Consider the following 27,648-nt stretch of genomic DNA (forward strand, 5'->3'; position numbering starts at 1 on the left):
TGTTCAGTTTGAGTTCAGTGAACTAATTGGTATAAACTACTTTGAAAAAAAATAATACTGTAAAGTCCTACTTAAGTAGTTTTTTGGGTATCTGTACTTTACATTATTATTTATATTTACTGCACTACATTCCTAAAGAAAATAATGTACTTTTTACTCCATACATTTTCCCTGACAGCCAAAGGTACTCTTTACATTTTGAATGCTTAACAGGACAGGAAAATTATCTAATTCACACAATTATCAAGATGACATCCCTGGTCATCCCTACTGCCTCTGATCTGTCAGACTCAGCAAACACAAATGTTTGTAAATGATGTCTGAATGTTGGAGCCTGCCCCTGGTTTGCTAAATATAAGCAATTTGAAATGATCATATTTTTACTTTAGTAGTATTTTACTGGGTGACTTTCACTTTTACCATTTTCTATGAAGATACTGTATCTTTACTTTTACTCAAGTATGAGAATTGGGTACTTTTTCCACCACTGCTGATATGGTGAGAGTTGAGTAGAAAGGATGAGAGGAATAAAGAGGATGAATATGAAGGTGCAGCCTGGAGGTGGATGAGGCCCAGTGGAGTCGGGTTTCAGCGCGGGGGGGGGAGCGGGCCTGCAACGGGAGGAGTCGGAGTTTGTTCAGCAGGCAAACCAAGGAGGGTTAGTTCGGGTCTGTTCGTTTCACTAACTGAGGTTGTTTGGTTCAGTCGCTGAATGCAGTGAAAAGTTTACACAGCTCATCAGACAGTCACTGTTTTCGTGGGCCGAGGAACAACTGAGCTGACGGATGAGCGGACATTGTTTTTTTTTTCCTCAGGTGTGACTGGCAATAGGTGTAGGCAACAAAAGTGCCTGCTCCTTTGTAAACAACAGAGATTTGAGATGAAGATACCGGACGTGATTCAAGCACTCATCTTGGTCCAAAGTAAGTAGCCAACCCAACTTGAAATACTACACTGTTATTTTATTAGCTTTTCGACTACTATAATTTTGTCAAGCCTATACACATTGTGTTCATTTTGGGTCATGATGCATTTGATCTCGCCTAGTTTAACCTAACACACACCACAGTGAGTCTGAGCAGTTATGCACTGTTTTAGCACTAGATTTGTGAATGCGTGTGTGAGCGTGTGTGCGTGCATATACATGCACACATGGGTATGGGGGTATGGGTCCTGTTGCCAAACCAGCAAGGAAAGCTCAACATTTCAAAGGCTGAAGTGGATGACACATTTTCTCATGCCCACATAATGTCAGATGAGAGGTAGTCCTACCCTGTTGTTGTTTGGACAGAAATTCTCATCTAAAGAAAAAACAGCTGCTAGAACTCTGCTTCCAGACAGAACTATGAACTGTGTGTTTGTCTGTCTGCCTGTCTGTCTGTCTTTGCTTATTTTTTTTGCTCCTATCGATTCTCTTAACAGAGGACTGTAAAAGCAGTTGACTATTATGGGATGTGTGTTTGGATACTGGTTGATGACCAGTACAGTCTTCACTTACTGATTCACTGGAATGGAAGGCACAGCTGTTCAGACTAGAGCATGCATCAGTCTCTCTCTCTCTCTCTCTCTCTCTCTCTGTGTCTGTGTGTGTCTGTGTGTGTCTGTGTGTGTGTGTGTGTGTGTGTGTGTGTGTGTGTGTGTGTGTGTGTGTGTGTGTCTGTGTGTGTGCGTGTGTGTGTGTGTGTGTGTCTGTGTGTGTGTGTCGTGTGTGTGTGTGTGTGTGTGTCTGTGTGTGTGTGTGTGTGTGTGTGTGTCTGTGTGTGTGTGTGTCTGTGTGTGTGTGATGTGTGTGTGTCTGTGTGTGTCTGTGCATGCCTCTATGCAGGTATATGTTTGTACATTATGTTTGACTATGTATCTAATATACAATGTGTGTGTTTCTGTCATTGGGTGTTTCTGTGGTCTGGAGTAACAAAGAGTAAATGACAGTGTGTTTTATAGGGTCTGTTTTTCCAGTGTGGTAAAGTTGTGGTGTAAGTTGCATTCTCTAGTCTGGTGGGGCTGATTCCTCTTACTAAACACCCACTCTGAGCTCCTGGACAACACAGCTACATAGGCTTACCCTCCACCACTCTCTCACACACCTCATCCTCATACTCACCCCCATCACCTCACCTCTCTTCCATCAGAGCAAAAAGCTGCCACCTTACGTCCTCCTTTTATCACCCCTCACTCTCTCTTTTCCTTTCTCTCTGGTTCAACCTGCTTTCCCAACACTTTCCTACCCTCTCTCTCTCTGCACATTTATCTATTTCTCCCCCTCTCTCTGCACATTTATACATTTCTCCCTCTCTCTCTGCCCATTTATCTATTTCTCCCTCTCTCTCTGCCCATTTATCTATTTCTCCCTCTCTCTCTGCCCATTTATACCTCTCTCTCTGCCCATTTATCTATTTCTCCCTTTCTCTCTGCCCATTTATCCCTCTCTCTCTGCCCATTTCTCCCTCTCTCTCTGCCCATTTATCCTCTCTCTCTGCCCATTGATCTATTTCTCCCCCTCTCTCTGCCCATTGATCTATTTCTCCCTCTCTCTCTGCCCATTGATCTATTTTTCCCTCTCTCTCTGCCCATTGATCTATTTCTCCCTCTCTCTCTGCCCATTTATCCCTCTCTCTCTGCCCATTTATCTATTTCTCCCTCTCTCTCTGCCCATTTCTCCCTCTCTCTCTGCCCATTTCTCCCTCTCTCTCTGCCCATTTATCCCTCTCTCTCTGCCCATTTATCTATTTCTCCCTCTCTCTCTGCCCATTGATCTATTTCTCCCTCTCTCTCTTCCCATTGATCTATTTCTCCCTCTCTCTCTGCCCATTGATCTATTTCTCCCTCTCTCTCTGCCCATTGATCTATTTCTCCCTCTCTCTCTGCCCATTGATCTATTTATCCCTCTCTCTCTGCCCATTGATCTATTTCTCCCCCTCTCTCTGCCCATTTATCTATTTCTCCTCTCTCTCTGCCCATTTATCTATTTCTCCCTCTCTCTCTGCCCATTTCTTCTATCTATTTCTCCCTCTCTCTGCCCATTTATCCCTCTCTCTCTGCCCATTTATCTATTTCTCCCTCTCTCTCTGCCCATTGATCTATTTCTCCCTCTCTCTCTTCCCATTGATCTATTTCTCCCTCTCTCTCTGCCCATTGATCTATTTCTCCCTCTCTCTCTGCCCATTGATCTATTTCTCCCTCTCTCTCTGCCCATTGATCTATTTATCCCTCTCTCTCTGCCCATTGATCTATTTCTCCCCCTCTCTCTGCCCATTGATCTATTTCTCCCTCTCTCTCTGCCCATTGATCTATTTCTCCCTCTCTCTCTGCCCATTTATCTATTTCTCCCTCTCTCTGCCTATTTATCTATTTCTCCCTCTCTCTCTGCCCATTTATCTATTTCTCCCTCTCTCTCTGCCCATTTATCTATTTCTCCTCTCTCTCTGCCCATTTATCTATTTCTCCCTCTCTCTCTGCCCATTTATCTATTTCTCCCTCTCTCTCTGCCCATTTATCTATTTCTCCCTCTCTCTCTGCACATTTATCTATTTCTCCCTCTCTCTCTCTCTCATTTCTCTATTTCTCTCTCTCTCTCTCTGCACATTTATCTATTTCTCCCTCTCCCTCTCTCTCTCTCTCTCTCTCTCTCTCTCTCTGCCCATTTATCTATTTCTCCCTCTCTCTCTGCACATTTATCTATTTCTCCCTCTCTCTCTGCACATTTATCTATTTCTCCCTCTCTCTCTGCACATTTATCTATTTCTCCCTCTCTCTCTGCACATTGATCTATTTCTCCCTCTCTCTCTGCACATTTATCTATTTCTCCCTCTCTCTCTGCACATTTATCTATTTCTCCCTCTCTCTATGCCCATGTATCTATTTCTCCCTCTCTCTCTCTCTCTCTCTCTCTCTCTCTCACTCTCTTACTCTCTTACTCTCTTACTCTCTTACTCTCAATTAATTAAATTTAAGGGGCTTTATTGGTATGGGAAACATATATGGTAATATTGCCAAAGCAAGTGAAGTAGATAATATGCAAAAGTGAAATAAACAATAAAATGAACAGTGAACATTACACTCACAGACGTTCCAAAAGAATAAAGACATTTCAAATGTCATGTTATGTGTATATACAGAGTTGTAGCAATGTACAAATGGTTAAAGTACAAAAGGGAAAATAAATAAGCATAAATATGGGTTGTATTTACAATGGTGTTTGTTCTTCACTGGTTGACCTTTTCTTGTGGCAACAGGTCACAAATATTGCTGCTGTGATGGCACACTGTGGTATTTCACCCAGTACATATGGGAGTTTATCAAAATCGAGTTTGTTTTCGAATTCTTTGTGGATCTGTGTAATCTGAGGGAAATATGTGTCTCTAATATGGTCATGCATTTGGCAGTAGGTTAGGAAGTGCAGCTCAGTTTCCACCTCATTTTGTGGGCAGTGTGCACATAACCTGTCTTCTCTTGAAAGCCAGGTCTGCCTACGGCGGCCTTTCTCAATAGCAAGGCTATGCTCGCTGAGTCTGTACATAGTCAAAGCTTTCCTTAAGTTTTGGTCAGTCACAGAGGTCAGGTATTCTGCCACTGTGAACTCTCTGTTTAGGGTCAGTCACAGTGGTCAGGTATTCTGCCACTGTGAACTCTCTGTTTAGGGTCAGTCACAGTGGTCAGGTATTCTGCCACTGTGAACTCTCTGTTTAGGGTCAGTCACAGTGGTCAGGTATTCTGCCACTGTGAACTCTCTGTTTAGGGTCAGTCACAGTGGTCAGGTATTCTGCCACTGTGAACTCTCTGTTTAGGGTCAGTCACAGTGGTCAGGTATTCTGCCACTGTGAACTCTCTGTTTAGGGTCAGTCACAGTGGTCAGGTATTCTGCCACTGTGAACTCTCTGTTTAGGGTCAGTCACAGTGGTCAGGTATTCTGCCACTGTGTACTCTCTGTTAAGGGCTAAATAGCATTCTAGTTTGCTCTGTTTTTTGTTTAATCCTTTCCAATGTGTCAAGTAATTAACTTTTTGTTTTCTCATGAGTGGCTTTTTGTTCTCTAATTGTGTGGCTGTCCTGGGGCTCTGTGGGGTGTGTTTGTGTTTGTGAACAGAGCCCCAGGACCATCTTGCTCAGGGGACTCTTCTCCAGGTTCATATCTCTGTAGGTGATGGCTTTGTCATGGAAGATTTGGGAATCGCTTCCTTTTAGGTGGTTGTAGAATTTAACGTCTCTTTTCTGGATTTTGATAATTAGCGGGTATCGGCCGAAATCTGCTCTACATGCATTATTTGGTGTTCTACGTTGTACAGGGAGGATATTTTTGCAGAATTCTGCATGCAGAGTCTCAATTTGGTGTTTGTCCCACTTTGTGAATTCTTGGTTGGTGAGTGGACCCCAGACCTCACAACCATAAAGGGCAATGGTTTCTATAACTAATTCAAGCATTTTTAGCCAGATCCTAATCTCTCTCTCGCTCGCTTTCTTTCTCGCTTTCTTTCTTTCTTAATGGTACAGCTGTGCATAGTTTTTACCTATACTTCTTCTCTCTGAGTGTGATTGGTGGGCCAAGGTGTGTGTTTGTGGAACTCTGGACAGGATGAGCCAATCAGACATAAAGTCATCTCAGGTCAGATGGCTTGGACAGAAATCAGAAAGGGATGTCATAAGTCAGTTGGAGCAGCATCCTCTCTCATAGCTTTGTCCTTATAGGCACATATCTGGCATCACTTTAATCCTCCCCAAACCCCAACCATAAACCCATTAGGGATGGAATTGCAAAACTGACCTTGAATCAGCGTGATGCGGCCTCTTGCTCATCGTCCATGTTCCACCAGAATGTGTTCCTCAACTGAACACTTGATCCAGGGTTTTCCCCCAGTGTGTGGAATGGTTGAAGTTATCCAGTGGCAGGGAAACAGCTTCATGTTGAGTGACCTTTGGCTTCGGACTGGCTGTGACACCTTGGGATTTGACGGGGTCTCTTTAGCTGGCATGCTACTGCTGTAATGTTACTGTAGCTTCTGTGGGTTTTTCCTGAGTCTCCTGTGGTGTGTGTTTCTAACTGTGTTTTTACATACACGTGTGTGTTCAACCAGTCCCATGTTGTATGTGTGTGTGTGTGTGTGTGTGTGTGTGTGTGTGTGTGTGTGTGTGTGTGTGTGTGTGTGTGTGTGTGTGTGTGTGTGTGTGTGTGTGTGTGTGTGTGTGTGTCGGTGCATGCCTCTATACAGACACGAGTCTGTGTCTGTGCATGCCTCTATGCAGGTATATGTTTGAGTACATTATGTGTTTGACTATGTATCTAATATACAATGTGTGTGTTTCTGTCATTGGGTGTTTCTGTGGTCTGGAGTAACAAAGAGTAAATGACAGTGTGTTTTATAGGGTCTGTTTTTCCAGTGTGGTAAAGTTGTGGTGTAAGTTGCATGCTCTAGTCTGGTGGGGCTGATTCCTCTTACTAAACACCCACTCTGAGCTCCTGGACAACACAGCTACGTAGGCGTGTGTGTGTGTGTGTGTGACTAGCGTCTGTGTTTGTAATTACAGTACGATGATTCTCATGTTTCTGTTACAGTCCCTGCGGCCTTCCTCTTCACTGCTGGTGAGTCTCAATGTTTTACCTGACTAGTGTGTGTGTTTGTATATACTTAGTATGTGTGCAACTTTAATGTGTTAGGTCTGAGTGTGTGTGTATTAGTTATGACCGTGTTTGTGAGTGTGTTTATGTCATGCAAATACTGTAAGTGCATGCTGTCTCTCTCTCTCTCTCTCTCTCTCTCTCTCTCTCTCTCTGTCTCTCTCTCTCTCTCTCTCTCTCTCTGTGTCTCTCTCTCTCTCTCTCTCTCTCTCTCTGTCTCTCTTTGTCTCTCTCTCTCTCTGTCTCTCTCTCTGTCTCTCTCTCTGTCTCTCTCTCTCTCTCTCTCTCTCTCTCTCTCTCTCTCTGTCTCTCTCTCTCTCTCTCTCTCTCTCTCTCTCTCTCTCTCTCTCTCTCTCTCTCTCTCTCTCTCTCTCTCTCTCTCTCTCTCTCTCTCTCTCTCTCTCTCTCTCTCTCTCTCTCTCTCTCTCTCTCTCTCTCTCTCTCTGTCTCTCTGTCTCTCTCTCTCTCTCTCTCTCTCTCTCTGTCTCTCTCTCTCTCTCTCTCTCTCTCTCTCTCTCTCTGTCTCTCTCTCTCTCTCTCTGTCTCTCTCTCTCTCTCTCTCTCTGTCTCTCTCTCTCTCTCTCTCTCTGTCTCTGTCTCTCTCTCTCTTTGTCTCTCTCTCTCTCTCTCTCTCTCTCTCTCTCTCTCTCTCTCTCTGTCTCTGTCTCTGTCTCTCTCTCTGTCTCTCTTTGTCTCTCTCTCTGTCTCTCTCTGTCTCTCTCTCTCTCTCTCTGTCTCTCTCTCTCTCTCTCTGTCTCTGTCTCTCTCTCTCTCTCTCTCTCTGTCTCTCTGTCTCTCTCTCTCTCTCTCTCTCTCTCTCTGTCTCTGTCTCTCTCTCTCTCTCTGTCTCTCTTTGTCTCTCTCTCTCTCTCTCTCTCTCTCTCTCTCTCTCTCTCTCTCTCTCTCTCTCTCTCTCTCTCTCTCTCTCTCTCTTTTCTTTCTTTCTTTTAGTGTTGGCTCAGTCCGACAGCAGCAGTGTGGTTGTTGCGGGCTACAACGTGAGCGCCCCCACTGGCTCTAGGGTGGTACTGCAGTGTGTGAGCGGGCGCATGGTGTGGACCAGGGACAGTCTGAAGGACAGACAGAGGGTGGTCCACTGGGACCTGTACCGCCCAGGGCCAGACTATGCCATGGAGAGGGTTGCAGACATGTTTTCTGCTGGAGACCAGCGCATCTATAACGGACACAACCAGGGGAGGGTCAGCCTCAGCCAATCAGCTTTCAACGACGGAAACTTCTCTCTCGTCATCAGAGGTGATAGCTGTCTGTCTTTTTGTCTGTTTCTCTTAATGTGATTTGAGGCCATCTCTTTCTCTTCTCCTTATCTTTTTCTCTCTCTCTCTCTCCCTCTCTCTCTCTCTCTCTCTTTCTCCTTATCCTTATCTTTCTCTCTCTCTCCCACGCTCTCTAGACATTGCGATAAGTGACCGAGGCCTGTACTCCTGTAACCTGCACCATCACTACTGTCACCTGTATGAAACGATCAGAATACAGGTCAACGTCACCAAGTCACGTAAGTTCTGCCTTATCCCAAGTAGGGGAAAATAATTATGATATGGTAATATTGTGGTCCTAACCTTTCTCAACGTGTGGTTGTATTGTGATCTGTGTGGGTTTCAGGTCGTAAGGAGCAGCGGTTCTGGGACGGTCAGAAAGCTGTGTTTGTGGTGTTGGTTGGCAGCACGGTGGTGTTGCCGTGTGTGAATCGCCGCTCTGTGTGGACAGAAGATGGCAGTGAGGAGGAACAGCAGGTGTGTGTGTGTGTGTTATGAATGCTTTTTTACAGCACTAGAATGAGATGAGGAAGAATTGGACAGTGATGTCATTTAGGAGGAATGTAAATGGGCAGGAAGATAAATGAAACTCCAAGTGAATGGAACTGAACGGAAGGATTGGAACAGCTGGCTTCCTTAATGACATGATCTCAAATACTTCTCAGTCTCAGTCTTGTCATGTATATTTCCTGTGCACTTTTATCACATAATATCTATCTTAACCCTCTATCCCATCTTAGGTAGTGCATGCTTTCCCAGCATTGATTTCAGTAATCATGTAAAGTCAGTCCAGTGATTACTTCAAGGGTAGTTGGAAAGAAAGATGTATGGTCTCTTTTACTATAATGTATTGTCCAATCCTTCTCTATCTGGTCTTAGGTGGTGCATTGGGACCGGCAGCCTCCGGGTGTTCGTCACGACCGTGCAGACCGTCTGATAGACCTGTATGCCTCTGGGGAGCAGCGCAGCTACGGACCCCTGTTCCTCCAGAGGAAGATGAACATTAGCGCTGAGTCCTTCACACAGGGAGACTTCTCTCTGGCTATCTCTGCCCTGCAGGTCCTCTATAACACCATCCCGTGTCTGTCTGTCTGTCTGTGCACAACATGTAACAACTGTGTAACACCATAGCAACTACAGTGGTACAGTGGTAAAACAGGGATCTCTGACTGTATGCATCTGGCTGTCTGCCCCACAGCCAGGAGATCAGGGTCTGTACACCTGTCACCTACATCATCACTACTGTGGTCTTCATGAGAGAAGACAGTTTCAGCTCACCGTAGGCCCAGCTGAGCCTCAGGCTACTGTTGCCCCCAGAGCACTGCCCAACCAAGACAAGGGTGAGATACTACATGTACACACACAGACACACAGACATACATAATATACAGTACACACAGATACACACTGCACTCCAGTTGACCACTGTAGAAATCGTACACGTGCTTATGTACAACTTAGAGAGAAATCCCAGTTGCTCTTTCATTTGCTCTCCTCCCTCCCTATCCCTTCTTCCCTATCGTCCTCATCATTGGCTTTTCCTTTTTTCCCAAACAGCACATTTTAAGAGGGGGGAGGGGAGGAGGAAGAGGGGGACGAATAGAAGGAGAGTGGGAGTATAGGAGGAGCAGGGAGAGAGAAAAGAGAAGGAGAGGAGAGGGGGAGTAACCAGTCGTAGTTAGGGGATTTGTTTTATGAGCAGCTCTTCCTGCCTTGTCAGCTAGTGCGGCGCCAGACCCCTAAACCACCCTCCTCCCTCTTCCTCACCCCCAATACCCCTCCTTACGACACCTCCCCCTCTTCACCCATCTCTCCCAACCCAACCCAGCCTTCCAAATCCTCCTTACCCCAACACACCCTGGCCAGTCTCCCTAACCTGCCCCCTCCTTACCCCTCTCTCCCAACCCAAACAGCCTTCCAAACATCTCCTTCCTTACCCCTTCTCCCACTCCTTACCCCTCCTCCCATCCAAGACAGCCTTCCAAATCTCCCATGCCTAACCTAGCAAACCCACCCACGCCAGTCTCCCTAACTTCCTAGACCCACTCCACCACCTCTCAGCATTCAGCCCCCCCCTCCCCACTCTCAAGAGGGAAAATGTGGAGGGTAGATGGAGTGTGTGTGACAGGGAGGGGGGTGTAGTCTGAGGTTAGTTTTGAGGATCTGGTTTTGTCTTCAGACAGTCCCTGTCCCATTCCGCTCACTCTGCCACCAGACTCTCTCCCCCTCCCAGTTAGCTATGCTCTCTCTCTCCCTCCCCTCCCAGTTAGTTATGCTCTCTCCCCCTCCCAGTTAGCTATGCTCTCTCCCCTCCCAGTTAGTTATGCTCTCTCTCCCCTCCCAGTTAGCTATGCTCTCTCCTCCTCCCAGTTAGCTATGCTCTCTCCCCCTCCCAGTTAGTTATGCTCTCCCCCTCCCAGTTAGTTATGCTCTCTCCCCCTCCCAGTTAGCTATGCTCTCTCCCCCTCCCAGTTAGTTATGCTCTCTCCCCCTCCCAGTTAGCTATGCTCTCCTCCCCTCCCAGTTAGTTATGCTCTCTCCCCCTCCCAGTTAGCTATCTCCCCTCCCTGCTCTCTCTCCCCCCCTCCCAGTTAGCTATGCTCTCTCCCCCTCCCAGTTAGCTATGCTCTCTCCCCCTCCCAGTTAGCTCCCATGCTATGCTCTCCCCTCCCAGTTAGCTATGCTCTCTCCCTTTCTCGTCCTTTCTCTCTAATTCCCATTATTACCTCCTTTTCTTTCTCCTTTGTTTCTTTGCTCCGTCCATGATCAGCAGATAACTATGTGTTTATGTCTGGAAATCAGCCAACCCACCACTGCAAATGTAGAGAGAGATGTGTGTGTGTGTGTGTGTGTGTGTGTGTGTGTGTGTGTGTGTGTGTGTGTGTGTGTGTGTGTGTGTGTGTGTGTGTGTGTGTGTGTGTGTGTGTGTGTGTGTTTTCGGGGAGGGGAGGGGGTGCTATTCTGAAGCCACAAATGGGAGAATGTGGGAAAGTCATTGAGTGTGGTTGAGAAATATATGTGTTCTTTGGAGCCATGGCTGTGTGTGTACAGTATGTGTGTTTGGGTGTGTGTGTTTTCTCTCAATTCAAAGTTCCTCCAATCTCAGTGGAATAACATGTTTAAAACCTAACTCTTAGCAATTCCCAAACCCCCTACTACACCCCACCTCCCATCCATGACAGAACTGACAGACAGACAGACAGACAGACAGACAGACAGACAGACAGACAGACAGACAGACAGACAGACAGACAGACAGACAGACAGACAGACAGACAGACAGAGACAGACAGACAGACAGACAGACAGACAGACAGACAGACAGACAGACAGACAGACAGCCACACACACACACACACACACACACACACACACACACACACACACACACACACACACACACACACACACACACACACACACACACACACACACACACACACTAGTAGATTCTGTGCCTGTAGTACCCTCTGATTCTACCCAGCGTGTCTGGCTTGCTGTTGACTTTGGCCCAGACCGGACATTCTAAACGAGTTAGAGCATTTTTCTCTCTCCCTCTATCTCTCTCTTTATCGCTGTCTCATTCCTGTTTTTCTCCTCTCCCTATCCTGAGGTCCCACAGGCACTTATTTGAACTTGACTTTGCCTACGTCTTGAGTTTGTTTACCTCCATCTCATCAAAATGTATTGACTTTTCTCTCTCCCTCATGCTCTCTTCCTCCCCTCTGCCTTTCTCTTTCTTTTTCATTCTCCTACTTTCTCTCTCTCTTTTTCATTGTTTATTGACAGAATCAGGAAGATCGCCTCAAAAGGGCATTGGATAGCATGAACAAAGGCAAATCATCTGGATGGGACATTATTCCTCCTGTCTATTACATTTTTAAAAAATCAGGTTCAAACTGTAGAACCCAGTTCCTACATTTAAATATAAAAATGGATTTGATCAATCTAAACTATGCTACATTTTATCTCTGGGACACTCAGGATGACAAATCAGAGCAAGATTACTGAATGTAAGTACATTATTTACCTTCACAGGTGAATGTATCAACCAGTTGCTGTGATAAAAGTGTTTTGTTGTTGTGCACTCTCATCAAACAATAGCATGGTATTTTTCAGTGTAATAACTGCTGTAAATTGGACAATGCAGTTAGATTAACAAGAATGTAAGCTTTCTGCCCATATAAGACATGTCTATATCCTGGAAAGTTTACTGTTACTTACAACATCATTCTAATCACATTAGTGCACGTTAGCAACAACCGTCCCGGTTTAGGGACACCGATCCCCTAGAGTTAAAAAAAGGTAAGGATGCCACCCAGTGTTCTCACTATCGCCACCTATCTTTGATATATCTTTGATATATCTTTGATACACAGATATTAAACTGTTTTCTAAAAATGTTGTCGTCCCCTCTCAACACTTACCAAAATTGATCCGCACGGACCTCGGTCGACTATTACATATCTTAGATACTTCATCAGAAACAACTGTATTATCTCTCCATGCAGAAACAGCTTTTGATATATTAGAAAGTTATATCTCTGGTCTGTCTTGGAACTTAAGGGAATTGGCTCCAATTTGATTAAAATGATTAAAATGCTATATGCCAATCCCTCAGCTATAGTTATAACAGGCAATATCAGCTCCATCCAGAATCACAAGAGTCCGCAGACAAGGCGATCCAATTTCACCCTTGCCATTTTTATTATATATGGAACACCTGGCCCAGGCAATTCGTCAATCAAAGGAAATAACACACATTCCCCTCAAATCAATTGATCACTTCATCTCATTATATGCAGATTATATTTTACTATATCTAGACTAGTGGTCATCAACCGGTCGATCGCGATCGCTGGTTGATCTCCAAGGCATTCCTAGTAGGTTAAACATTTCTGCAAAAAAATGATAAAGGCTGCATTCCAAACACTTAACAGACACACCCTCTCCCCTCAGCCCTCAAATTAAGTGGACATTTCTGATGATGTTTCATGATGTCTGACGAGTTTACACTTGCAGGGCAAGGGGCGAGGGAGGAAGGAATTAATTTTAAGTGGACCGCCCCTGCCCTGAAATTCGTCACTCGGTAGCTTGAGGGTGCTTTATATGCGCTACAGTCAATTATGATTGCATGTCTACTTATATTAACTATATAATTATTAATATACGCCTACTGTATGATAGATAGCAAATGACTTAGCTTACTAACATTAGCCTGCCTAGCTGGAACTTCTGAAGAAGGGAAATGTTTTATTTCTACAATCTCCAAAAGCTAACCAAACAAAAACATCATTACCTTTGCGAGACGTGTTTGTGCATGAGTAGCACAATTTCGAACTTATTTACATTCATTTTTACTTATACTTACACGTTGACTTCTCCATATTGACCTTGAGGTTTTAAGTTTTGAATGTACAATCATCGCATATTGAATTATGGGGTGTTTCAGGCCCTGAAGTGAACATATGTCTCACCCTGATCAGTTTCACCTGTCCTTGTTATTGTCTCCGCCCCCTCCAGGTGTCGCTTGTTTTCCCTGGTGTATTTATCCCTGTGTTTCCTGTCTCTCTGTGCCAGTTTGTCTTGTATGTTCCAAGTCAACCAGTGTGTTTTTCCCATGCTCCTGCCTGTTCTATTCTCTTTTACTAGTCCTCCCAGTTTTGACCCTTGCCTGTTTTCTGGACTCTAACACGGTGAGACGTCTCCTGGGTGTTTGACCATGGGGCAGGGGTTTCCAGTACCTGGTTGACTGGGGGGGTTATGGCCCGGAGGAGAGGTGCTGGGTTCCAGCTAGAGACATCCTGGATTCAGCCCTCATCACCAACTTCCACCGCCGACACCCCGGTCAACCAGGTGGCGTCCTACCATGCTCCTGCCGTTTCTATTCTCTTTTACTAGTCCTCTCGGTTTTGACCCTTGCCTGTTTTCTGGACTGTACCCGCCTGCCTGACCATTCTGCCTGCCCTGACCATTCTGCCTGCCCTGACCATTCTGCCTGCCCTGACCTCGAGCCTGCCTCCCACGCTGTTCCTCCTGGACTCTGAACTGGTTTTGACATTTTGCTGTCCATGACCCTTCTCTTGCCTACTTCTTTTGGGCTAATAAATATCAAAGACTCAAACCATCTGCCTCCCGTGTCTGCATCTGGGTCTCTGACTGACGAGCAACCCTAGTTGCTAGGGGGGTTGGATGGAGAGATGTTGGCTGGGTGGGGTTGGTGGTGGAGTCACACTTCTTTTTTGTTAGCTTTTTCTGTTATTATTACTTAAACTCTGTATATATTACTTGACGTTTTTTTTTGTAAAGTGGCAGCCTATGGGTACATGTTTTCTAAACTTAAACATTTACATGGATAATGTATCTGTATTCCACCCCCCCTCAAAAAATGACAAAACAAATCAAACTTGGTCATAAATAAGAACAGGAACTTCACTTGATGAGAGAGAGAAACAAAAAAATTAGGCAACAACAAATTCAATCCCTTTTAGACAACTTCCTGGACAAAATGTTCCTCTGTAATAGTGAAGGTGTAAACTTGGCAGTAGAAAATCTAAACAGTATATGTGACCTCTCGGCTTCCCTACAAAATCTAAAAATGTCAAACAAATAACTGAATAAAGTTAACAACAATGACAAATTGTTCAATGAAGAATGTTAAATCCTAAGAAAGAAATTGAGAAACCTATCCAACCAAAAACATAGAGACTCAGAAAACCCGAGTCTACGCCTTCACTATGGTGAATCACTAAAACAATACAGAAATACACTACGGAAAAAGAAGGAACTGCGCATCAGAAATCAGCTGAATGTAATTGAAGAATCCATAGAATCTAAACCCTTCTGGGAAAATTTGAAAACACTAAACAAACAACACAAAGAATTATCTATCCAAAATGGAGATGTATGGGTAAACCACTCCTCCAATCTTTTTGGCCCTATAAAAAAGAACAAACAGCAAAAACATAAGCATGATAAAATACAAATCTTAGAATCAACTTAAAGACTACCAGAACCCACTGGATTCTCCGATTACATTGAATGAACTACAGGACAAAATACAAACCCTCCAACCCAAAAAGGACTGTGGTGTTGATGGTATCCTTAATGAAATTATAAAATATACAGACAACAATTTCTAATTGGCTATAATTAAACTATTTAACATCATCCTTAGCACTGGCATCTTCCCCAATGTTTGGAACCAAGGACTGATCACCCCAATACACAAAGGTGGAGATAAAATTGTCCCCAATAGCTACCGTGGGATATGCATCAACAGCAACCTTGGGAAAATCCTCTGCATTATCATTAACAGCAGACTTGTACATTTCCTCAGTGAAAACAATGTACTGAGCAAATGTTAAATTGGCTTTTTACCAAATTACCATATGACAGACCACGTATTCACCCTGCACACCATAATTGGCAAACAAACAAACCAAAACAAAGGCAAAGTCTTCTCATGCTTTATTGATTTAAAAAAAGCCTTTGACTCAATTTGGCATGAGGGTCTGCTATACAAATGGATGGAAAGTGGTGTTGGGGGAAAACATACAACATTATAAAATCCATCTACACAAAATTGGCAAAAACCCCCACATTTCTTTCCACAGGGCCATGGGGTGAGACAGGGATGCAGCTTAAGCCACACCCTCTTCAACATATATATCAATGAATTTGCGAGTGCACTAGAACAGTCTGCAGCACCCGGCCTCACCCTACTAGAATCTGATATCAAATGTCTACTGTTTGCTGATGATATGGTGCTTCTGTCACCAACCAAGGAGGGCCTACAGCAGCACCTAGAAAAGAGCTGTTAAAATTCTTCAACCACCTAAAAGGAAGCGATTGAAGCTGTAGAAGAGTCCCCTAAGCAAGCTGGTCCTGTGGCTCTGTTCACAAACACAAACAGACCCAACAGAGCCCCAGAACAGCAACACAATTAGACCCAACCAAATCATGAGAAAACAAAAAGATAATTATTTCCAATGTGTCAAGTAATTAACAAAAAAACAGAGCAAACTAGAATGCTATATGGCCCATAACAGAGAGTACACAGTGGCAGAATACCTGACCACTGTGACTGACCCTAAACAGAGAGTTCACAGTGGCAGAATACCTGACCTCTGTGACTGACCCAAACTTAAGGAAAGCTTTGACTTTGTACAGACTCAGTGAGCATAGTCTTGCTATTGAGAAAGGGCGTTGTAGGCAGACCTGGCTCTCAAGAGAAGACAGGTTATGTGCACACTGCCCACAAAATGAGGTGGAAACTGAGCTGCACTTCCTAACCTCCTGCCAAATGTATGACCATATTAGACACATATTTCTGTCAAATTACACAGATCCACAAAGAATTAAAAAACAAACCCAATTTTGATAAACTCTACTGGGTGAAATACCACAGTGTACCATCACAGCAGCAATATTTGTGACTTGTTGCCACAAGAAAAGGTCAACCAGTGAAGAACAAACACCAATGTAAATACAACCCATATTTATGTTTATTTATTTTCCCTTTTGTACTTTAACTATTTGCACATTGCTACAACTCTGTATGTAGATATGACATTTGAAATGTCTTTATTCTTTTGGAACTTCTGTGGGTGCAATATGTACTGTTAATTTTTATTGTTTATTTCACTTTTGTTTCATCTATTTCACTTGCTTTGGCAATGTTAACATATGTTTCCCATGCCAATAAAGCCCTTGAATTGAATTGAGAGAGAGATTCTACAGGTATGGGTAGCTCAAGCCCAATATGGCGTGTGGGTGTGTCGAAAGGAGTGCACACTTACAAAAAATAAAGGGTTCTTCGCTTTATCTCCATTTTGATTTATTTTGATTTGATTTATTTCACCTTTATTTCACCGATCTGGCCAAGATAAAGCGTAGCAATTCGACACATACAACACAGAGTTACACATGGAATAAACAAAACATACAGTCAATAATACAGTAGAACAAAATAAAACAAAAAGTCTATATACAGTGAGTGCACATGAGGTAAGTTAAGGAAATAAATAGGCCATGGTGGCGAAGTAATTACAATATAGCAATTAAACACTGGAATGGTAGATCGGCAGAAGATGAATGTGCAGGTAGAGATACTGGGGTGCAAAGGAGCAAAATAAATAAATAAATACCAGTATGGGGATGAGGTAGGTAGATAGATGGGCTGTTTACTTATAGGCTAAGTACAGGTGCAGTGATCTGTAAAATGCTCTGACAGCTGGTGCTTAAAGCTAGTGAGGGAGATGTGAGTCTCCAGCTTCAGAAATGTTTGCAATTCGTTCCAGTCATGGGCAGCAGAGAACTGGAAGGAAAGACAACCAAAGGAGGAATTGGCTTTGGGGGTGACCAGTGAGATATACCGGCTGGAGCGCGTGCTACGAGTGGGTGCTGCTATGGTGACCAGCGAGCTGAGATAAGGCAGGGCTTTACCTAGGGCGGGGCTTTACCTAGCAGAGACTTGTAGATAACCTGTAGTCAGTGGGTTTGGCGACGAGTATGAAGTGAGGGCCAACCAACGGTCGCAATGGTGGGTAGTGTATGGGGCTTTGGTGACAAAAAAGATGGCACTGTGATAGACTGCATCCAGTTTGTTGAGTAGAGTGTTGGAGGCTATTTTATAGATGACATCACCGAAGTCGAGGATCTGTAGGATGGTCAGCTTTACGAGGGTATGTTTGGCAGCATGAGTGGATGCTTTGTTGCGATATAGGAAGCCAATTCTAGATTTAATTTTGGATTGGAGATGCTTAATGTGAGTCTGGAAGGAGAGTTCACAGTCTAACCAGACACCCAGGTATTTGTAGTTGTCCACGTATTCTAAGTCAGAGCCGTCCAGAGTAGTGATGCTGGACGGGCGAGCAGGTGCGGGCAGCGATCGATTGAAAAGCATGCATTTAGTTTTACTTGCATTTAAGAGCAGTTGGAGGCCACGGAAGGAGAGTTGTATGGCATTGAAGCTCGTCTGGAGGTTAGTTAACACAGTGTCCAAGGAAGGGCCAGAAGTATACAGAATGGTGTCGTCTGCGTAGAGGTGGATCAGAGAATCACCAGCAGCAAGAGCAACATCATTGATGTATACAGAAAAGAATAGGAGAACTGTTTTGGTGCTAGGTAGAACCCTTTGCAGAGAGTTCTACCTAGAACCCTTTATGTAGGGTTCGTCATAGAACCCTCTATAAATGGTTCTACCAAGAACCCTTTTATCACCTAAAGGTTTTTCCTAGAACTCTCTATGAACGGTTCTACCAAGAACCTTCTATGAACGGTTCTACCAAGAACCCTTTTTATCTTTTAATGGTTATTCTTAGAACCCTCTATGAATGGTTCCACCAGCCTTATTAGCCTTTTAAATTAAAGTCTTTATGACTACATACTGTATATCAAAAGGCCTTTCTTTGAGGGCCTAATTATACCCTAACAATGGTGTTAGGAAACTCCTGGTTTACAGGCCACATCAGGCCTGCAAATCACATTATGCACACTTGCAAAGTGATGTGTACTTCCTATTGGAATCCAGCCAGAGTGAGGATATCCAGCAATTAGAACTTTTAATCACCCGCAGCCTGAATTCAGAATGGGAAGATGGATAAATGAGACTACCTAAACCAGGGGCATCAAACTCATTCCTTTGAGGGCCTAGTATCTGCTGTTGGTTTTTGTGTTTTCCTTTCAATTGAGACCTAGACAACCATTTGAGGGGAGTTCCTTAGTAATTTGTGACCTTAATTCATCAATCAAGTACAATATAACGCTCGTCCTCTTCTTCTCTCGAGGAGTCGCAAGGATAGGACCAAAGGGCAGCGTGGTACGTGTTCATGACGATATTTATTCAACTCAGAACATTAAAACAAAATAACAATGAGAATGATATGAAACGAAACAGTCCTGTCTGGTGACATACACAAAGACAGAAAATAAACATCCACGAAACACAAGTGGGAAAAGGCTACCTAAGTATGATTCTCAATCAGAGACAACTAACGACACCTGCCTCTGATTGAGAACCATACCAGGCCAAACGCAAAAACACAACATAGAAAACGGAACATAGACAACCCACCCAACTCACGCCCTGACCATACTAAAACAAAGACATAACAAAGGAACTAAGGTCAGAACGTGACATACAAGGGAGGAGCGAAAACCCGCTGACACTTGGCCCTCCGTGGAATGAGTTTGACACATGTGATCCAAACCATCTAACCTGGAAGTGAATGTCAAGGGTGACAGTCACATATACAACACATACTGGCAAATGTACAAACTCATACTACTCAACGATGCACCAAAAAAAGAGCCTATTAGTTTCCTCAAAAGCAAACAAAGAACAGCTCCATAATCATATAAATAAAATACACTACACACATCATCAGTTCAACAGTGTTGGATAATACTGTTCATCTTTAAAAAGACTTTGTCTAAAATCTACTGACCGGAGGCAGCGGAGGAAAAAACCAAGGCACTATTTCAAAAATTAGAACCACCAATTAGCATCATGTATTGACCTTCACTAAACACATCATCATACTTAAAAATGTAAAATAAAAAAAACAATCGTCAGTTTTATAACTGAACATTTACAGTTATTTGTGGAAAAATAAAATACAACTCCAAACTCTCACGGTACGTAATTGCTTGGTGAAAAAACAAAAACAATGCTCAATCAAGACTATCTAAGATATAGCAGAATGCTTTCGATACACCTACTCCTTTCCTTTCGACACATCTACTCATTTCCTTTCGACACATCTACTCATTTCCTTTCGACACATCTACTTCTTTCCTTTCGACACATCTACTTCTTTCCTTTCGACACATCCACTCCTTTCCTTTCGCCACATCAACTCCTTTCCTTTCGACACACCCACTCCTTTCCTTTCGCCACAACAACTCCTTTCCTTTCGACACACCCACTCCTTTCCTTTCACCACATCAACTCCTTTCCTTTCGACACACCCACTCCTTTCCTTTCGCCACATCAACTCCTTTCCTTTCGACACACCCACTCCTTTCCTTTCGACACACCCACTCCTTTCCTTTCGCCACATCAACTCATTTCCTTTCGACACACCCACTCCTTTCCTTTCGACACACCCACTCCTTTCCTTTCGCCACATCAACTCCTTTCCTTTCAACACACCCACTCCTTTCCTTTCGCCAAATCAACTCCTTTCCTTTCGACACACCTACTCCTTTCCTTTCGACACATCTACTCATTTCCTTTCGACACACCTACTCCTTTCCTTTCGACACATCTACTCATTTCCTTTCGACACACCTACTCCTTTCCTTTCGACACACCCACTCCTTTCCTTTCGACACACCCACTCCTTTCCTTTCGCCACATCAACTCCTTTCCTTTCAACACATCCACTCCTTTCCTTTTGACACACCCACTCCTTTCCTTTCGACACACCTACTCCTTTCCTTTCAACACATCTACTCATTTCCTTTCGACACATCTACTTTTTTCCTTTCGACACATCTACTTCTTTCCTTTCGACACATCCACTCCTTTCCATTCGCTAAATCAACTCCTTTCCTTTCGGCACACCCAGTCCTTTCCTTTCGACACACCTACTCCTTTCCTTTCGACACACCCACTCCTTTCCTTTCGACACACCTACTCCTTTCCTTTCGACACACCCACTCCTTTCCTTTCGACACACCTAGTCCTTTCCTTTCGACACACCTACTCCTTTCCTTTCGACACACCTACTCCTTTCCTTTCGACACACCCACTCCTTTCCTTTCGACACACCTAGTCCTTTCCTTTCGACACACCCACTCCTTTCCTTTCGGCACACACCTAGTCCTTTCCTTTCGACACACCTACTCCTTTCCTTTCGACACACCCACTCCTTTCCTTTCGACACACCTACTCCTTTCCTTTCGACACACCTACTCCTTTCCTTTCACACACCTACTTTCCTTTCCTTTCGGCACACCCAGTCCTTTCCTTTCGGCACACCCAGTCCTTTCCTTTCGGCACACCCAGTCCTTTCCTTTCGGCACACCCACTCCTTTCCTTTCGACACACCCACTCCTTTTCTTTCGCACACCTAGTCCTTTCTTTTCGGCACACCCACTCCTTTCCTTTCGACACACCCACTCCTTTCCTTTCGGCACACCCAGTCCTTTCCTTTCGACACACCTACTCCTTTCCTTTCGACACACCCAGTCCTTTCCTTTCGGCACACCCAGTCCTTTCCTTTCGACACACCCAGTCCTTTCCTTTCGACACGCCTACTCTTTTCTACTCCTTTCCACTCATTTTCTTTCGACACACCCACTCGAACATACTCCAGTCACCATATTAGGCTCCAGCTGCCCCCTTCTCCCACCTCCTATTTGGCCCACTTCTCAGTGTTGTTCAGGCAGAGTGTGGAAGGGTCTGTCTGAGACCACACACACACACACACACACACACACACACACACACACACACACACACACACACACACACACACACACACACACACACACACACAACACACACACACAACACACACACACACACACACACACACACACACACACACACACACACACACACACACACACACACACACACACACACACACACAGGGGAGAGAGAGAGAGAGAGAGAGAGAGAGAGAGAGAGAGAGAGAGAGAGAGAGAGAGAGAGAGAGAGAGAGAGGAGGATCCTAGGAGATGGACCAAGGCCAAACAAACAGATGGTTTTGAATCAGATCCCTTTGTTTACGGTCGTCTCTGTGTTAAGTCTACTATGACAGACATGCTTGAAGAGTTACAGTACAGAAACCACTGAATCCCCAACTCTTTCCCTCTGTCCATCCTTCCATCACTCTCTCTCCTTCCCTCCTTCCCTCTCTCTCTCTTTTACTGCCAGGAAAAGTAAATCACAGTATGACTTCAGGTCTGGAACTCGTTTTGGCTCAGACACGCTGGGCAGCTGCTCCCCGGCTGCCTCTTGCCTTGCACATTTTTTATGAGCATAAAGGAAACCAGCAGTTGTAGTGGCTCTACTTCTCAACACTCAGTAGATCAGCACACAGCTATTGTTGATTGTCCAATTGTTGTCCACTATCATGGATATTTATATATTTTTTTACAATGTTACAACACGGCTTGGCACTGGTAGGGATGACATCATGGCGTTGGAGTTCCCAATTGACATGACAAAAGAGACAAAGATGCACGTAAACATACACACACACACATACTGTACACACACATACTGTACACACACATGCTGTACACACACACACACACACATACTCAATAACTGTGAGATTGACTTATACTGGCTTTTCAGGGAAAGGAATTTAAATGCCTTAGCCAATGATTTCACAGTCTGATCTACCATCTGCGTTGCCACTATAAACACTCCTCCCTCCCTCCCCAAGAACGGTCTGAAATCAAATCTGTACAAATACCTAAAAGCAAGTACAGTCGTACAGAAACTAAATACATTTTTTGGGGACATATCCCTAAGCCTGAACATAGCAAACAGGTTGGTTAATGATGTATTATGTCTATGAGCTCTATTGTACAGGAGTTGATCCAATGTATTTAGCTGCTGTTGTTGTTCACTCACGTTACCAGAGCAGCATCAGTGAAGCTTCCAACAGTGACCAGAGTGCCCCACCTGGTGGCCAGGATATACTTTTATCTTAGTCTGGGTGTATTACAGACAGGGGGAGCCATTGGTTAACAATCCTCTCCCTGTTCCTCAGAGGATAGCAAGGCTGAGGCGCCACGTGTCATCAACGTCATCCTGCCCGATCAGCGACATCATTTCCTGCTGCCCCTTGGCTACATCCTGACGACGCTCCTCCTCCTGGCCTTCATTGTGCTCATCATCATCATCGTTACCCACCGACGCAAGACCAAAGGTCTGAGCTCCTGTACTAAGACCTGACTAACTAACTTTGGATCTGTGTCTGTCAGCTTTCTCTCTCTCTCTCTGTCAGTGAGTCTGAGTCAGCCTGTCTTCATCTTTACTGTGTTTTTGTGTTTCAGCAGTGGAGTTTTACCCACAGACATCTATGAGGTGAGAAACTTGGACACACACATGCACACGCTCGCTCGCTCGCTCACTCACTGACACACTCACTCCTCTCTGTGATAGATCCAACAGGGGTGACATGGCCACCAATGAGTTTGAGATGGACGTTCCTGAAGTCAAGACGTGCAACCAGGAGGAGAAGAAACTAGGTGTGTGTGTGTGTGTGTGTGTGTATGTGTGTGTGTGTGTGGGGGGGTGTGTGTGTGTGTGTATTCACTCCACTCTCTTCTGTCTCTCAGACTACAAAAACAACCTGCTGAGGGAGAAGGTTCAAATGTCCACCCTGCCCAAAGTCATCGACCTGGACAAAGGTAACACACACACACACACACACACACACACACACACACACACACACACACACACTTAAACCCCCCATGTCTCTCATCCTTATGAAGTATGCAGGGCCGGCTCTAGCCTTTCTTTCTTTTTCTTTTCTTTTTTCATAACACACTTTATGCAATTCTACTCATTTGGGTAGAATGGGGCAGATAATTATTTTAGCAGTTTGAAAGGAAATTTCCTGCATTTCTACACATTTTTCCATGAATTATGCCATGTTAATGATATCTGATTGAGTGTGACTAACAAGATCAATGGGGGCCCCCTGGAGGTCAGGGCCCCTGAGCACGTGCCCTGCATGCGCTCGGTATTCAGACATGATTACCACAAGTTTAGATAACTGGCGAGACTAATTTACCAATCTAAAAATTGTTAGCTGACATGGCTAATTGAGCGACTCTTAGTTACTGACAAAATAAGGGGAAAACTGATGATACACAACACATTTTCGAACTTACACAACAGTAAGTTTTGAGTTTTTTTTAAATACACTGAGTGTACAAAACATTAAGAACACCTTCCAACAAAAATATTTCTTTAACCCGTCTCCTCCCCTAAATCTATACATTTTTTAAATATTTTTTAAATATTTTTTAATTTTACCCCTTTTTCTCCCCAATTGTTTAGTAGCTACTATCTTGTCTCATCGCTCGGGAGAGACGAAGGTTGAAAGTCATGCGTCTTCCGATACACAACCCAACCAAGCCGCACTGCTTCTTAACACAGAGCCATCCAACCAGGAAGCCAGCCGCACCAATGTGTCGGAGGAAACACCTGGCAACCTTGGTTAGCGTGCACTGCGCTCGGCCCGCCATAGGAGTCGCTGGTGCGCGACGAGACAAGGATTTTCCTACCGGCCAAATCCTCCCTAACCCGGACGACGCTAGGCCAATTGTGCGTCGCCCCACGGACCTCCCGGTTGTGGCCGGTTACGTCAGAGCCTGGGCGCAAACCCAGAGTCTCTGGTGGCACAGCTGGCACTGCGCCACCCGGGAGGCCCTTAAATCTATACTATTTTGATGTGAATAGAACAAGTGACATCAATAAGGGATCACAGCTTTCACCTGGATTCACTTGGTCAGTCTTATGTCATGGAAAGAGTAGGTGTTCTTAATGTTTTGTACACTCAGCACAAAATATTACATTCAATTTACTATATACATATATATATATATATAATATATATATATATATATGTTTATTTATTTATTACAATAGTCTCTCTCTCTCTTTCAGAGATGGAGAAGGTGTATTGGAAATGAGAGGGGAGTCAGCTTGCCACTGGCTGGTCCAGAGGCAGACGCTACAGACACAGGTTGCATTCCAAACCAAATCCTAGGCCCTCAGCTACTGGTGTTTCAGTGTACTGTAGGGATGTCCACTCTCCTCCACTAGACCAACCCCTAGGCCCTCAGCTACTGGTGTTTCAGTGTACTGTAGGGATGTCCACTCTCCTCCACTAGTCCCACCTCTACATTCCACCTCAAGTTAGACCCTTCACTCGCATTTGATAACCACAATGGGATTGTAAATCTTACTGTATGCTTCACAGGTGAAACAGTTTGAGCATATATTATGACAAAATGTTGTGACGTTTTTGTTCGTTTTGATGTTCGGCAGGTTCATGCACACAAAACATTTTCTTGAGGCAAGTCAAAGTTCGGTAGTCGAAGTCTACACCCTTTTGTCGGTGATTGGTCAACTGTACTACTCCTAGTAGGAATGGGAACTATTGAAGGGATTCTTGAAAGAAGTGTTTGTTGTCATTTTTTCACACATTTTTTCACGCGACTAAGACCTCCTCGTCCAAAACGCCAATTTATTACAGATTTCTGGATTTATCTTCGATTAATTCTGACTATTTTGAGGAAGTGTATACTGGCTATGTTGTTGCTTCGGCGTCTCATGTTTTTTTCTTGTTTTTCAAGCGAAGGTCTTTTAAGGGAGTATGTGAGGCACAGACGTTTGCTTAACCTAGCCGAGTTCTGCTAGGAGCAAAGCGAACCTAGTATGTGGGCGCCTTTAAACAGTTAAAAAGCAATACTATTACCTTCTTATTGTTACAATTATGTCATTGGTTGCAAAAACTGCCGTTGTGGGAAGGTATTTATTTACAAAGATGCACAGGGTTTATATGACAGGGTTCCCGAAGCCCAGAGTTTTTCCCAAGTTAGGTTAGATGGTTAGGGTAACTCCAGTCCCTATGAGGCAGGTACCTGTGTTCTCTCAGCACCACTGAACCCTCTAGAGGGGAGTGAAGGCCATGTCTTCTTCAGACAGCATTACACACTACAGATATAAGTTATCCTTAGACACAGACCTAGGATCAACGTACAATCCCAACATTAACCATTAAGAGGGAACAATGCAAAACTGGCCATAGATCTGTTGTCTACGGGCAACTTGATCCTACTCCGCTTCACATTCGCAACTACAGTATACACAGTAGTTGTTAATAAAAACCTATTGTAAGTGATCATACTGCCATCACATGACTATATTGGTGTATTGTACAGTCACCTTTTGACTGACTAGGTCGTCATTGTAAAATATAACTCGTTTTCAATGACTTACCTGGCTAAACAGAGAATAAAATAAAGTGATACCAGTGTAATTTTCTAATAAATAAGCCATTGCATTGCACATTATGAACTGTTTGTATTTGTGTACTCTGATGCTTTATGTTACTATTGTATTGTATCGTTAATGGACTGAATCCCTTATATCCGTTAAGTTGACACTTTCCTGTATCATGTCTCCTTGTCTGCATAACAAATAGCTTATTGGGACAATAAAGATCTACTCTACCCAACTCTACTTTCTGTCTAGACTTTCCTCTGTCAACAGTCCTTCCATCTTATTGCAACAGAGACATTTTATGTTAAAATACTCACATTATTCTTTGCTCTCCTTGTTTGTTTGATGTAAATACACTTGTTCATGAATTCTACAAACAAAGCATGCCTGAAAAAAAAACACTCAACTGGCTCTGTAGTGCAAATGAAACCACATGCATTACAGCTGTGGAGAGGCACATTCATTCGTATTTATGAGAGGTATTGACATGTTGAATGCACCAAGCTTTCTGTTTGAACTACTGGCGCACAGCTTGGACACCCATGCATACTCCACAAGACATGCCACAAGAGATCTTCCATAGTCAGAACAGACTATAGAAGGCGCACAGTATTAAATAGAGCCATGACTACATGGAACTCTATTCCACATCAAGTAAGTTATGCAAGCAGTAAAATTGTATTTAAAAAAACATAAAAACACCTTATGGAACAGCGGGGACTATGAAGCAACACAAACATAGGCACAGACACATGCATACACACCCACACAATAGCATACGCACTATACACACATGTACACATGGATTTTGTACTGTATATATGTGGTAGTGGTGGAGTATGGGCCTGAGGGCACACAGTCTGTGAATGTATTGTAATGTTTTTAAAATGGTATAAACTGCCTTAATTTTGCTGGACCCCAGGAAGAGTAGGTGCTACCTTGACAGGAACTAATGGACCCCAGGAAGAGTAGGTGCTGCCTTGACAGGAACTAATGGACCCCAGGAAGAGTAGGTGTGCTGCCTTGACAGGAACTAGTGGACCCAGGAAGAGTAGGTGCTACCTTGACAGGAACTAATGGACCCCAGGAAGAGTAGGTGCTGCCTTGACAGGAACTAGTGGACCCAGGAAGAGTAGGTGGTGCTGCAGGAACTTGACCCAGGAAGGAACTGGCAGGAGTGGACCAGGAAGAGTAGGTGCTGAAATTGGACCCCAGGAACTAGTGGAACACAGGAAGAGTAGCTGCTGCCTTGGCAAGAAATAATGGACCCCAGGAAGAGTAGGTGCTGCCTTGACAGGAACTAATGGACCCCAGGAAGAGTAGGTGCTGCCTTGGCAGGAACTAATGGACCCCAGGAAGAGTAGGTGCTGCTTGGCAAGAAATAATGGACCCCAGGAAGAGTAGGTGCTGCCTTGGCAGGAACTAATTGAACTCATTAAGAGTAGGTGCTGCCTTGGCATGAACTAATTGACCTCATAAAGAGTAGGTGCTGCCTTGGCAGGAACTAATTAACCTTAGGAAGAGTAGGTGCTGCCTTGGCAGGAACTAATTAACCTCATAAAGAGTAGGTGCTGCCTTGGCAGGAACTAATTAACCTCAGGAAGATTAGGTGCTGCCTTGGCAGGAACTAATTAACCTCAGGAAGAGTAGGTGCTGCCTTGGCAGGAACTAATGGGGATCCATAATAAATATAAATACAAATAAATCATCAAACCAATTTTAAGATTCATACAGATTTGATTGGTGCATGTAACACATCTATCACAACATTAACA

General features: G+C 44.1%; 1 protein-coding gene across 2 annotated transcripts; it reads left to right on the forward strand.

The window, feature by feature from the left end:
* The first annotated feature begins 644 nt into the window (after positions 1-644).
* LOC112254517 (matrix remodeling-associated protein 8) lies at positions 645-26,113 on the forward strand. 2 transcript variants are annotated; one of them, XM_024427181.2, is made up of 12 exons: positions 645-923; positions 6,548-6,574; positions 7,562-7,864; positions 8,022-8,123; positions 8,231-8,361; positions 8,764-8,943; positions 9,083-9,224; positions 22,623-22,781; positions 22,912-22,939; positions 23,018-23,103; positions 23,194-23,265; positions 24,533-26,113. In XM_024427181.2, exons 1-12 carry the CDS (start codon positions 881-883, stop codon positions 24,556-24,558), a joined length of 1,299 nt encoding a protein of 432 aa, XP_024282949.2. In that variant the 5' UTR covers positions 645-880; the 3' UTR covers positions 24,559-26,113. The 2 variants fall into 2 exon arrangements, with proteins under 2 accessions (XP_024282949.2, XP_024282950.2); XM_024427182.2 differs by having other exon boundaries at positions 646-923; positions 22,909-22,939.
* The last annotated feature ends 1,535 nt before the right edge of the window (positions 26,114-27,648 follow it).

Source organism: Oncorhynchus tshawytscha, linkage group LG07, assembly GCF_018296145.1.
Source record: "Oncorhynchus tshawytscha isolate Ot180627B linkage group LG07, Otsh_v2.0, whole genome shotgun sequence".
NCBI classification, from domain to species: domain Eukaryota; kingdom Metazoa; phylum Chordata; class Actinopteri; order Salmoniformes; family Salmonidae; genus Oncorhynchus; species Oncorhynchus tshawytscha.

Excerpts from the sequence above, each read along its gene's own strand:
- LOC112254517 (XM_024427182.2), top strand. The coding sequence starts at position 881 with ATGAAGATACCGGACGTGATTCAAGCACTCATCTTGGTCCAAA. Across the intron at positions 22,940-23,017 it reads TACCCACAGACATCTATGAG|ATCCAACAGGGGTGACATGG; the intron begins GTGAGAAACTTG and ends TCTCTGTGATAG. Across the intron at positions 23,104-23,193 it reads CCAGGAGGAGAAGAAACTAG|ACTACAAAAACAACCTGCTG; the intron begins GTGTGTGTGTGT and ends TCTGTCTCTCAG.